This window comes from the organism of the source record quoted next, unplaced genomic scaffold (genome assembly GCF_019419815.1).
Source record: "Pyrus x bretschneideri cultivar Hongxiangsu unplaced genomic scaffold, Pyrus_bretschneideri_v1 Contig15, whole genome shotgun sequence".
NCBI classification, from domain to species: domain Eukaryota; kingdom Viridiplantae; phylum Streptophyta; class Magnoliopsida; order Rosales; family Rosaceae; genus Pyrus; species Pyrus x bretschneideri.
In genome coordinates this window covers 1,834,484-1,847,455 of record NW_025999446.1, presented here as the reverse complement: position 1 = coordinate 1,847,455, position 12,972 = coordinate 1,834,484, and the positions used below count along the sequence as shown (strand labels likewise).

Below are 12,972 nucleotides of genomic sequence, written 5' to 3'. Positions count from 1 at the left end.
TACGAATATTTACCAGGCGAGAAAAGTGACGAGTTTAGAAGGTTTTTTTTTCTTCAAATAATTCTAGATGCAAACTCCTAATCTCAATCTTTTATACCACAATGCTAAGTCATGGAAGGTACCAAGAAAACAATTACACAAGCAAGAAAGCACAAAGAATATTGAACTTATATTCAACCTGTCAGAACCCTAATTTAAAATATTTCTATGTATACTGTAGTCCTATAAAGAGATACGTATTATGGATAATCGATGCATATACATGCAAACACCTTTTCGTTAAATTAGGAAATTAATAAATTGTGATAATTGATCACACAACCAAAATAACAACACATATAAATTCATAGGGATTTCCACGATAGTAGAGATGCTATTTACGACTTTAGTTGTAGGATAATATAAATGATTATGATCATAATACACATGTAAATTCAATCAATTAGATAATACTCAAATGCATCAAACACCTATATCAATAAATAAAGCAGTAAAAAGGAAAAAGTAAAGAATGATATGGCCTGTGATATCAAGAGAGGTGTGTTGTCACTGTCCTAAAGCCGTAGATGCCTCCCTACATGCCAGTTATAACGGCTATCTACAACTCCAAGATACAACCCTTGAATCTCACAGAGTGTCTAGTCCATAAGCACAATTACGGTAGACGGGGTGCCAAGTAGTGATCAATTGCCCATTGATAATCAAGATGAGTAGGAAGATAATAAGGATTATAAATGAGTACTATTGTAGGGAGAGAAGGAAGACATTTTAATCATTCTATTAACGTTTGAGGAGTTTCCTATTTATAAAACTCTATATAACCCTTGGTAAAAGATATGACTCTTCATATTTATTATTTAAAATAACAAATAGAGTTTTGAATCTTTAAGAAAATATAACAAATAACCAACAGATAATACGTGGCAAACACTTAGGGCACGCTTGTTTGGCATCCTTAAGTTTCACTAGAGTAGATTGACTTATTAGTCCGTGTTTGGTGCAAAAGGAGACTAACTTTAATGAGGCTAAGTGTGACTCATTCCAAGTAAATCCTTCGCTAGATGTTTTTAGCGAGACCCCTCCGAAAGGAGAAGATTGCTAATCCCGTCTCCTAACACCTGCTTTGCTTCCATCGTCCTCATACCGATTACTTCGTCTACTTTGGCAACCTGCACTAGTTTGCTTCGCCAATGCACCGCTACAACCCAATTCAGCAACTGGTACAATATGCTGAATTCTCTTCTTCCTTGTTTAATTTCTTCTAAAACTTCTTTGGGTCAATTTAATTTCTTCTAAAATCTTTCTGGGTCGGTCTAATTTCTTCTGAAATCTCTTTGGGTTGATCTAGTTTCTTCTTATCTCTTTGGGTCAGCTTGGTGAGGCTTTTCATTGAGATGTTGTGTTGACAATGATGTGCCAAAGGCATAAGGTGACTCACTAAGAAGACTAGGGTCATCAGGAGGTGACTCCCTAAGAAGACCAGGGACATTAGGAATAGGGATGGGCAAATACCCCTCGGTTATGGGTAACCGCAGTTACCTGTCCATTTAAATTTCACGGTTACAGTTATGAGTAGCAGTTTACCTGTGAAATTTATATGGACGGTTATGGGTATTAACTACAGTTATAAATGGGTACCCATTTACCGTTTATTTTAATATATACATAAAATTAAAAAAAAAAAACAAAAAACAAAAAACAAAAACCCTATGCTAAGCTCAATCACAACATTCACTTTCCATAAAAATTGCATGTTGATTATAACATCCATTTCAATTATAACATCCAATGCTAATGCTTATTGATTCCAGTGCTAGTGCTTATAACATCCAGTCCTGGTGCATATTGATTATAATATCCTCAACCTAAGATAATGACTACCTTGAGTTTTAGAAGCTTTATTTTGTAATCGTATAGATGTTATAATTCAAGACTTGCTTGGGTATAGAAAAAAAAATATGTCTAAAATACATGAATTTTCTTTCCAATATGCTTGCTCAAGTAATGAGAGATATTTTGTTACTAACAAATCAATTCTTAGCAAATATATCATATTACCTTGATTGATAACAGTTAAAAATATTGTTTGTGTTGTAAGCATAATTTACTGAACAATTATGGAGGCCATAGAGAAAGAGAGAAAGGTGCGGCAATAGTAGAGAGAAGAGAGAGAGGTGTAATTGTGAGTGTATTCTATTCCACCCATTATGCCTTTATTTATAGTAGTAAGGAAGGCTAATTCCTTACCCTTTAGGATTACAACATTTAATAGGTAATCTACTCCTAATAGGAATATAAGATACATTCCCATATCTACTAGGATTTACACAATCACATTCCTAATCTAATAAGACTGCAACACCCCCCCTTGAGTGTGTAAATACTCAAGTAAATGGTGCATCAAGTCTTCAGTGATGAAGTAAGTACAGTTGATGAAGTCGTTGGCACAATGGGCGAATGCGAGTCTCAAATCAACAGAAGAATACACAAAAAGTAAAACTCACAAATCCTCGCTATGGTAAAATCCAAGGTGGAGAAAACCCATAGTCTAAGAAGAAAAGTGAGAAGTTGCATTAAGTCAAAATTATACGCCTTTTGGATGCAAGTAGAAGAGCTCACAAGAGTATGATTAGCCTAGGATGGGTGCCTCGTTAAACCCTAGTTAGGTAGCAAAAACCTAGTGGGAAAAATGTTCCTAATCATAGGGGAAAAGAGTACATTAAGATCAAGTAAGTATACTTCTGGATACTTCCCCTGAGTTTGACATAACTTCTAAACTGAGAACTACAAGCATTGCATATGAGTAGTTAGGCATACCAATTCCTTGGACAAGCTTCTGGAAGGTTGACTTCGGCAGTGACGTCGTGTAAAGGTCGGCAAGGTTGTCCGGGATCGACTTGCATGACTTCAATCTCCTGATGCTTTGCTAATGTAGATGTAGATGCAATATGTCTTGGCGTTGACTTCGTTAATGTATCATGGCTTGGTCGGGTTGATACATGCGACATAATCTTCATAGATTGTCGTCGGGACTCAACAATGGATGAAAACACATCAAGTACTTCGAAATTCTCCACAAGAACTCTTAACCATGTCTCACTTGTGGCGTAGTGAAGTGAGGTGAGTCTTGGAACGATTTGAAGATTTCGCAACTAAGGTCATATCGTGGACCTTCAAGATATTGCGATATCCGTAACGGTAAAGATATAACCATTTGGGGATTTTGCCTTGTGCAGGTTTGATAAGTAACCAGTGTCAGCATAACAAACAAGGCAATCATCATTCTGAGGATCAAGGGGGTTGGATCCACTGAGATACGTTGGGATTTGCCCATGTAATACCTTCAGGATACGTTTTTAATACCAATCCAGTGGATGCGTGCGGGCGCGTTACTGCATCTTTACCAATAGATCAACAACGAATGAGATGTCTTGGCTAAATACAATAAGCTAAGTACAACGAAGCGCAAAGTTGAACTTTAGATATGGAATTTCGGATTCCATAACCTCTTCAGAGTCTCATGTGCATATAACGTATAGATGATCAAAGGTATACTCAAAAGTAACACATTCGGGGTGTACTTCGACTGGTAGACCAAAATACTGTCAAAACAATGCTTGAACATCAGGTCAAAGCATAGACGAGTTTTCCCAAGATCCTTCATCTCAAATTCCATCTTCAGGTGCAAGGCAGTTTTCTCAAACTTTTCCGGAGTTTTAGTGAGATTCGTGTCAACGACATAAACTGTAACTCTAGCAATTTGGAATAAGACTTCATAGTTTAACACGCAAAGGCATAATTCATCCTTGATTGATCAAATAATCATGTACACGGGTATACCACTTCTGTCGGATTTTTCAATCCATAAGTGAACGCCTCAAAACAAGTTTAAGAGGGTGTCCGTGGTTTTGGAACTATTTGAACCAGTCCATGTAATTCTTCGGGAACTCACATGTCAATCTCCTATCTATATCTTCATGAGAAAACACTAACCACATTTCATAATGCTGCTATTAATTATAGGACGTTTGAGAGAAACCTTGCGCCGTAAGACGTGCATCATATAGAATTATTTCATTCATCTCATAACATTTCCTTTCCCACTTGTAACACAATAGGGTTACCTTGAGTAGTGTAGGAACGACAGGTCCAAAACACACTTTGGTAAAGAATTTGACCTGGATTGTAACTTTCGTTGTCCAATCAGTTCTACGTTGTCACTTAATCACCAGAACATGGTTCGATATCATCGTTTTTCATTTATGTCGGTAGCTACCATATAAGTGAAAACATCATTGATGATAATCTCATTTCAATTCTATTTAGCTAATCCAAACTAGTATACTGGATCAAGAACTTTAAATATCGAGAGAAATTCGGATTAATCTCACAAGATGGAAATGATTTGAGACAGTGATCGAGTTTAGATTCATGGTTGTGTTGTGTCTTCCTCTTCTAGGGAAGTGAATCATATGAATTAAGTGATATGTCGTGCTCCAGGCCAGACAGATTGATTAGCCATCTGTCGGTGTACCGAACCATCCAACAGGGGCGTCCAAACCGTCCAACAAGGGCGGCACACCTTCCAGGGATGTTGACTCGACGTCCGTTAAGTACGTCTATCCTTGCATGCATGTTTACAGCTGGTATATGATCTCGTCACTTTAACTAGATCAGGGAATGCGTCTAGAGCAATATTCTAAAATCTAGAATTCATCGCACTTACTTATCATACATGTGCGGTACGGGGATCGAGATAAGACATAGTGGGTAACATCCACGAAATTCGTGTCGTTCTATAGTAACATTGACGGTTTTATCTCCCCTAATGGCAGGAAGACTGTCTCATTAAATTGACAACCCGCAAATGAGCGGTAAAGAGATCACATGCAAGGGTTCTAAGAGAGCTAGTGTGAAGGAGAATCATGATCGACAAAAGATACACATCTTTCTTTGAGGACCCATAGTGGTATGTTGTGGCGGCTCAACTTGGCACATCGAATGCACACCCAAATGCGTAAATACGAAAATCGTCAGGTTCGTACCCAGTAACCAACTGTAACATCATATAGGTTGGGTGGCAATGGGCCTCAAGTTAGACCAACATAACTGCATACAAGGATTGCACAGCCCTAGGCAGAAACCGAAAACTTGGTATGTTGACCAAAATTCAGTAAATCATTTAAATTGCGCTTTATGATCACTAGGCGAGACTATTTGGGGTGAACATGGGAATTCGATGTTCAATTAAAAACCCAAAACGACATGCAATACATTAGCGAAAACCTTCAATATAAACTCTCCGGCATTATCCAGTCTCCCGGATCTTAAGGGATAAGTAAGGTGGTGAACCCATAATCAGCCATGAGGTTTAACAACAATGTGTGTGGACAAACATGTGACCAGTTTGTCGATTCATCAACCAAAACCATAAGTATTTATATGGTCCACGTTTTGGTTGGATTAGTCCATATATATTCCCTTGAATCCACTGTGAAAAGAGAGTCGTTTCGTATCTTTGTGAGGGATGATATAGAAAATTAATTTCCCTAATGAGCATGCTTGGCAAAGTGTGCTTGTAGGCACAATATCCTTACTTCAGATAAGGAGATGCATTGTAGCATCATTGTTCGACCTAAGTGTCTCAAAGGTCGTGCCAAAACAAGTAAACTGCTCAATCACCAAGCTCCAGGGCAGCCACATGTGGTGTATTCCCCGTTGGGAGACAACCCATTAGCCCCAAATCAAAGCTTCAGGCTTATTTTTGGAGGTGATGCAAAAATATTTCACTTTATTTTCTTCAGTAGTTTCATTTATGATCATTGTCATCCCGAATATCCTTACAAACTCAATGTCTGGGAGAATTTAAGGTCCCTTAAATGGTAATTCAGTACCATACAACGAGGAGCGTGCCAAATGCTCTTAATCAGGTTAGATAGACCTGAAGTCGTTGTTAGATATGTGATTTAGGTGTAAAGTTAGTGTGCGTAGTACGCATTTATCCAGACAACTAACTTTCCCACATTCTTACCTAATCATGTGTTTAATTGAATCGGTCACATGTATTAAGAAACATGATTCAATTAACTCATATTCGAGGACAATATCAATAAGATTATCCATAAGTAAAACATACATCAAACTTGAATCCAAGAACATCGTTTTCATGAAAAACGTCGAGTTTTCATGGGTGTATTGTTTTATGAAAACTTCGGATTTCAAAGGCACTAAATTTGAAACTATAGGTTCAATTTAGTTTTATGAACAATTAGTTCATAATGAGAGGTTCCTGTAAGAAACACAGAATGCAATATGTTGATTTAAGTATAGTGGATTTGAGTTTCTTCGAGAACTCAAGTGTGAGAGCTTCGTTATTACGAAAGTATATGACGGTTCAAAGTATAAAAATAAATTATTGAATCGTTAATGTCCAAAAGTGATCTTCATGTCAATAGTTTTGAATTCATTATCAGATTAATGGACTGTAGGTCACTTTTAATTAATTCAATAAATCGAGTCATATAGGGTCAATTGTAGAAGCTAAATAATATTAGAATAATATTAGCGGGTCAAAAAATATTACCCCAAAAATAATTGGGTTTGAGTTGGGTGCCTTGAGTGAAAGGCAGGGCCCTAAATGGCCTTAGGAGTGGGCTGCAGGCCACGGGCCTGGGTGGGAAAACAGTAGCCCAAGATGCTGGTTTGGGCTTCAACAGGTGCCTGGGACTTGGGCCCAGCACGGAGCTTGCCTGGTTATGGCACAGGGAGCCCAGCCAAATGGCTGGCGTCATATCAAGCCGTGGGGAATAAAGCCCAAGCATCTGGGCTGGCGTCGGAGTGGGCAGGCCGCAGGCCTGGGGCGACAACAGGGCCTTGCATGCAAAGCTTGCTGCGGGCTGGTGTGTGAAACAGAGCCCAATTTCCCCTTTTTGTTTCCTTTTTTTTTTTTTTTTCGATTTTGTTAGGGTTCAAGAAACCCTAGAATTGCTTTTAATTTATTTTATATAATTTGACTCATAAATTCCACATAGCACATATGGGTAATGCATGAAACAAATATATATTGACAAATATATTAACATATACAATATATATATATATATTTATATATATCACAAGGAAAATATAAACATAGAGGGTTCATGGATCATGGAGAATGTTTTCATACTTCATAGTTGTTTCAAATATCCTACTTTATTTTAAGAGTACTTGATTGGCAGAAAACAACAAAAGCCTTTGAATTTGTAGAAAATCCTTCTCAGAAAGCCAGAATTGCATCTCCAATGCGTTGTATCACGTTCAACAAAGAAAAACTAAATTGAACCAATAGCATGTATATTAATTCAATAAAACAATTAGTTAATCATAAAAAGCATAATTAAAACGTAATACTCTCCTGATGGAAGATAAAACTCTCTTGTTAACGTAGTGTTAAGAATGTGTTGATAACGTGTTGGAGGCATAATTTACTGAACAATTATGAAAGCCATAGAGAGAGAGAAAGGTGCGGCAATAGTAGAGAGAAAAGAGAGATGTGTAATTGTGGGTGTATTCTATTCCACCCATTATGCCTTTATTTATAGTGCTTTAGGATTACAACATTTAATAGGTAATCTACTCCTAATAGGAATATAAGATACATTCCAATATCTACTGTGATTTACACAATCACATTCCTAATCTAATATGACTGCAACAGTTCGTGAATTATTGTTTCAATTATTGGAGTTTTATATGGTTACGGTTCAAAAAAACATGTAAATAGAGAAAAAGGGGTAAATGGGTTAAAAAAAATGGGTAAACAGATATACGGTTAGGGTTAAATAGATACGCGGTTATGGATATGGTTAACCATTTATAAACAGGTATACGGTATGGGTATAACCGTTTAAACAATTACCCAACGAGTAAACGATTATGCGAGCATAAGTATAAACGTTTATGGGTAAATAACCGTGATTACCTGCGCGTCATAACCATTGTCCATTCCTAATGAGGAGGCGCCTAACCAAGCACTAGGTACGGCTAATTTGCATCCGAGTAAAACCCGGTTTTGATTTTCATTGATATATTCTACTTAGTGTTTCCCCTTCTGGTATTTTGCAATTTAGGATTTCACTGTGGGTTGGATAATTTATGATATTGTATGGAATTAATTTTTTGTGATTGTTCAAATTGGGTCTTTTTTTCGTTGATTTTTATTACCCTGCTTTTTTAGTTTGATACTATATCAAACGCTTTACTATATCAATCTAATTTAGTCTAGTCTTAATCAGTCCAACTTAATTTTTGAAGTTAATTCGGTCTGAAATTATCAGTCCAACTTAATCTTTTTTCGTTGATTCTTATTAGACAAATGATGCAACTCGAATTTTTTCTTGTGTGGAAGAAAGAATTTGTCCCCACCCTAAGAAGCACCTTCATGTCCACCCTATTTGATTTAGTCCAAAACTAAGTTTAGACCTGTCTTTTTGAATAATCAAACCCAAACAATTAAATAAGGATGAAACTATCCTTCAACTGCGACAGATTAATTCGTTCGTTCCTTTTATTCCAAACCCCGAATTGAAAGGTTGATTATTCCTTAGGTTTTGGATTATTTCAACAATTTGATATAATCCACCATCTGGCTGTTTTGGTTTGTTTTTTCAAGGCACGTTTTAAGAGTGTAATTATTTGCAAACTAAGAGATTACTATTCATCTCACTTTTTAAAAAGAAGAATTTGAAGCACGACTGGATAAAGTAACATATTATCCCTGTCAACCTCATATTGTTGAATTGGCTACTGCCATATATAAGACCAATTGGTTGACATCGAATAAATTCAATCGCTTTTTCTGTTTTTTGAACTGAGTTAATAAAGTACGGCAGCATGACATTGAATAAATCCAATATATAATTATGAGAAAAACTCATAAAATTCTGTCAAAACTTGAAGAATTCTGCAATGTTGTATCACCCAACAGATAGAGATAAAGATCAAAATATGGACCATAATCCGAAAGGCATGATTAAGCACGCAAATGAAAAGACCTTTGCATCAGTCAAAATAAAACTCTTATCAACTAAAAATCTATGATCAGCATAACGAGTTGAAAACGAACAAGATTGTTTGACGCGCACACCATAAACCTAATGATGATTAATAGACCTTGGCAGCGGTCGAGACAAAATCTTGTTGCAGCCACATACACATCCATGATCAGTTAAATATTTGAAAAAATTAGCAAAGTTTCTCAAGGAACTATATTTACACCTCATAGCAGGCGCATCAGGTTATTTATTTATTTTTAAAATTTTCCTATTGTTAAAAAAAAAAAAAAAACAGAAGAGTTCGAAATTATTACAATAACTTAAGAGATGAGAAGTTTTGTGCGGAAATTCCTCTACAGTTCTTGTGGAGTCTGTTATCTCTCTAATCGTATACGGGGAGCTTGCCGGATTGTTGTGTTACGTTTGGATACTATTAAGACTATAATTTAATCATCAGTCCGACTTCTACAGTTAAAATAGTCAATTAAATACAGCAATAATTTTAATTCGCCTCATTTCTGAAGGACCGGCTCAGAAACACGCATGCACGAAAGCTGGTGTTATAAATACCAGGACTACTTCTCCCAAAGCATAACTCAGAAATCTCTCTCTCTCTCTCTCTCTCTCTCTCTCTCTCTCTCTCTCTCTAACTGATCTGATGGAAAGAAGCGGTAGAGTAGAGCCCCCCACAGTCTTTGGAAAGATAGTCACAGTTCTCAGTATCGATGGCGGCGGAATAAGAGGCCTCATTCCGGCAACCATTCTTGCTTTCCTCGAATCTGAACTTCAGGTATATAAGACTTTCTGTCAATATATATAAGTACTTTACCGTCTGTGTTTTAATAGTACTTTAAGTGATTTATTTTCCCAATTAAGTACTGATAAGATTAATGTCATTGGTGGTACTGCAGAAACTGGATGGTGAAGATGCAAGGATCGCCGACTACTTTGATGTGATTGCAGGAACAAGCACAGGTGGCCTTGTGACTGCTATGCTTGCAGCCCCAAACGAGAATAACCGCCCACTGTTCGCTGCCAAAGATATTATAGACTTCTATATTAATCAATGCCCTAAAATCTTCCCCCAAAACACGTAATGCTTGCTTAATTAATTACATGTTAATTATGTCCACTTAATTAATTATTTTATATTTTGGATATTCATAATAATTTTTGCTCTAATGGTTTAAACGACAGTTGGCCAATTTTTCCTAATACGACAAAGATCATCAAAGCTCTAGTAGGACCAAAATACAATGGCAAGTATTTGCATCGCTTGATTAGGGAAAGGCTGGGCAACAAAAAACTACACGACACATTAACTAATGTTGTAATTCCCACATTTGACATCAAGAATCTCCAGCCAGCTATCTTCTCCAACTTTAAGGTAATTCACCGTCTATCTGATGTATTAACTAATTCGAAAAATTTTAGTATATTCTAGAGTATTCTATACGTCAAAGTATTGTAAAGTTTGTTCATGTCTAAAAATAATTTAAGCAAATTACTCATATATGTTGTAATATAATATGATGTGCTTATTTTTGTTGGCAGGTGAAAAAGAAGCCATCATACGATGCCTTACTCTCTGACATATGCATTGGAACCTCAGCGGCACCAACTTATCTTCCAGCTCATTATTTTGAAACCAAGACCGCTGCAGGCAGAACTAGGGAATTCAACCTTATAGATGGCGGCGTGGCTGCAAATAATCCGGTATATGTGATAGGAGGAGTTATATTACCAGATTGTTAATTTATACCATTGATTTTAAAAGTAAACTTCGGGATTATAAAAAATTAACTTAAACACTTAAAACACTTTTGTCCTTGCAGACTTTACTTGCTGTTTGTGAAGTTACAAATGAAATAAGGAAGGTGAATCCAGACGTCTTTCCTGTGAAACCTATGGACTATGGGAGATTTCTAGTGATATCATTAGGAACTGGTTCATCAAAAGCTGAAATGAAATACCATGCACGCTTTGCAGCGAAATGGGGCTTGTTGAATTGGTTAACCAGCGGTGGCTCCACCCCCATCATTAATGTTTTCAGTCAAGCAAGCAACGATATGGTTGATCTTCACCTTTCTGCAATTTTCCGAGCCCTTCATTCTGAAGAAAATTATCTTAGAATTCAGGTACTGAACTCGTCATCTGAAATGCATTTTATCCATAGATTCATCGCTATAACTTTTTTAGAATAATGTTGTTTAGACACAAAAAACTGACATCATTTCTGATACCAAACGTAGGATGATACCCTTCGGGGGACAATAGCTTCTGTGGATATAGCCACAAAGAAGAATTTGACCAATCTTGTGAAAGTTGGAGAAGGGCTATTGAAAAAACCAGTTTCTCGGGTTAATTTGGACAGTGGCAGGTTTGAGGCTACTAAGCATGAGACAAATGCAGAGGCTCTCATAAGGTAAAATATTTATCATTAAACCAACAGATTTATACATGTAATTGGTGAGTAGTGAAAAATTGTAACTTAATTACTATAATTTTCAGGTTTGCTAAACTACTGTCGGAAGAGAAGAGGAGACGCCAAGCAGGGTCAACCAACGGGCATGTTGAAAGTACTTACTGATTAATTGTTGCCCTAAGACGATGACAAGTCATTATTCTTTAAATTATACTGTTTGGAAATGTAAAGTGTAATAAATTATGGATAATTCAAGGGTATGGGGGCAAATGGCAACCATATACTCCATCTCTTAATATTTGTTTATGTTCGAATAAAGCCCTGTTGGGATATCACTGTAATAGATCTCTCTGTAATCGATATATTCATTCTTTTGTTAATTTGTTGGTTGTTGGATACTCAATAAAATTAAGCTTTCATTTTAAAAACACGGTATTACAGTCCTACATAGTTCTTCATCATGGTGTATGTAAGAGTATTAGAGTATACAATTACAAGAAGCAGCCATCCTATTCAGGCATTATTATGTATATATTTGGAGGATATTAAATCGGCAACATTATGTATATATTTGGAGGATATTAAATCGAATATGCAGAGTGAAATGATGAGATTTTGGATTAATTTCTCAACTCTCGCATACTGATAACATGTATCACAGTACGTATCAATGGAAGAAAATGCAGAAAACTAAAGAGAATGTATGAGAGAATTGAGAGAATCAAGCTTCTGAGATTTCTTAGATGATTCCATCAATCAGTCACAATACAAGCCGTATATATAGCTAGTAGTAGTAGGTCAGCATGCAAGCTAGCACGTTAACCACCTAACTTCCTAACTAATTTGACACGTGAAGCCTAAAATAGTCCCAAAAATTCTAGAGGCAACACATGAACTTTTATTCAAGAAAAATAAGATTGCTCTTAATAAATGGGCAGGTTTCTTAGATGCTCCCACGCGTAGCTCACATCCTTGGAGAACTCAGGAGTTGAACATAACTGCCCACAGCTCACCTACCCTTGGCAAGGAAAAGATAAAGATTAATTACCTAAATCCTATCTTTAATACATTCCCAATTGAAGATTGACTCCAATCAAGTAAGTAATCCTAAGTGAAATCAATTAGGGATAATTACTCCATTATCTCAAGATATTATTTCCTATTAAATATCTTGGGAATATTTAGAGAATATCTCTCCATTAAACACCATATGGCTGGCCCTATCCCTATAAATACCCTATATTCTACCAAATTTTTAGAACTTTTGCAACCCTAAAAAGGCCTTAAACGCATTCTCAGAGAAACTAACTTAGTCATCAGAGCCTTAAACATTCTCTCAGAGAAACTAACTTAGGCATCGGAGATCCGTTGACCTAACCCTCGCCCCCACCTCGTGGGCGCATGAGACTTAGGTACTTGATCAAAGGTGTTGATTGTTTTGCATGTGGATTTTCGCCAAGACTGAAGACGGCGGAAATTTGCATTGACAACTTGGTGCTTTCATTGAGAGTT

General features: G+C 36.5%; 1 protein-coding gene across 1 annotated transcript; it reads left to right on the top strand.

Annotated features, from left to right (window-relative positions):
• The first annotated feature begins 9,646 nt into the window (after positions 1-9,646).
• On the top strand, positions 9,647-11,805 carry LOC103959566 (patatin-like protein 2). Its single transcript, XM_048580275.1, has 7 exons — positions 9,647-9,825; positions 9,947-10,128; positions 10,233-10,422; positions 10,590-10,751; positions 10,871-11,173; positions 11,288-11,460; positions 11,547-11,805. Exons 1-7 carry the CDS (start codon positions 9,694-9,696, stop codon positions 11,623-11,625), a joined length of 1,221 nt encoding a protein of 406 aa, XP_048436232.1. The 5' UTR covers positions 9,647-9,693; the 3' UTR covers positions 11,626-11,805.
• Positions 11,806-12,972: the final 1,167 nt, after the last annotated feature.

What these genes read in the sequence shown, in the direction of transcription:
- LOC103959566 (XM_048580275.1), top strand. Translation starts at nt 9,694, where the DNA reads ATGGAAAGAAGCGGTAGAGTAGAGCCCCCCACAGTCTTTGGAAAGATA. An exon ending in AAAATCTTCCCCCAAAACAC is followed by an intron (nt 10,129 to 10,232) that starts GTAATGCTTGCT and finishes TTTAAACGACAG; the next exon opens with TTGGCCAATTTTTCCTAATA. An exon ending in AAAATTATCTTAGAATTCAG is followed by an intron (nt 11,174 to 11,287) that starts GTACTGAACTCG and finishes TACCAAACGTAG; the next exon opens with GATGATACCCTTCGGGGGAC.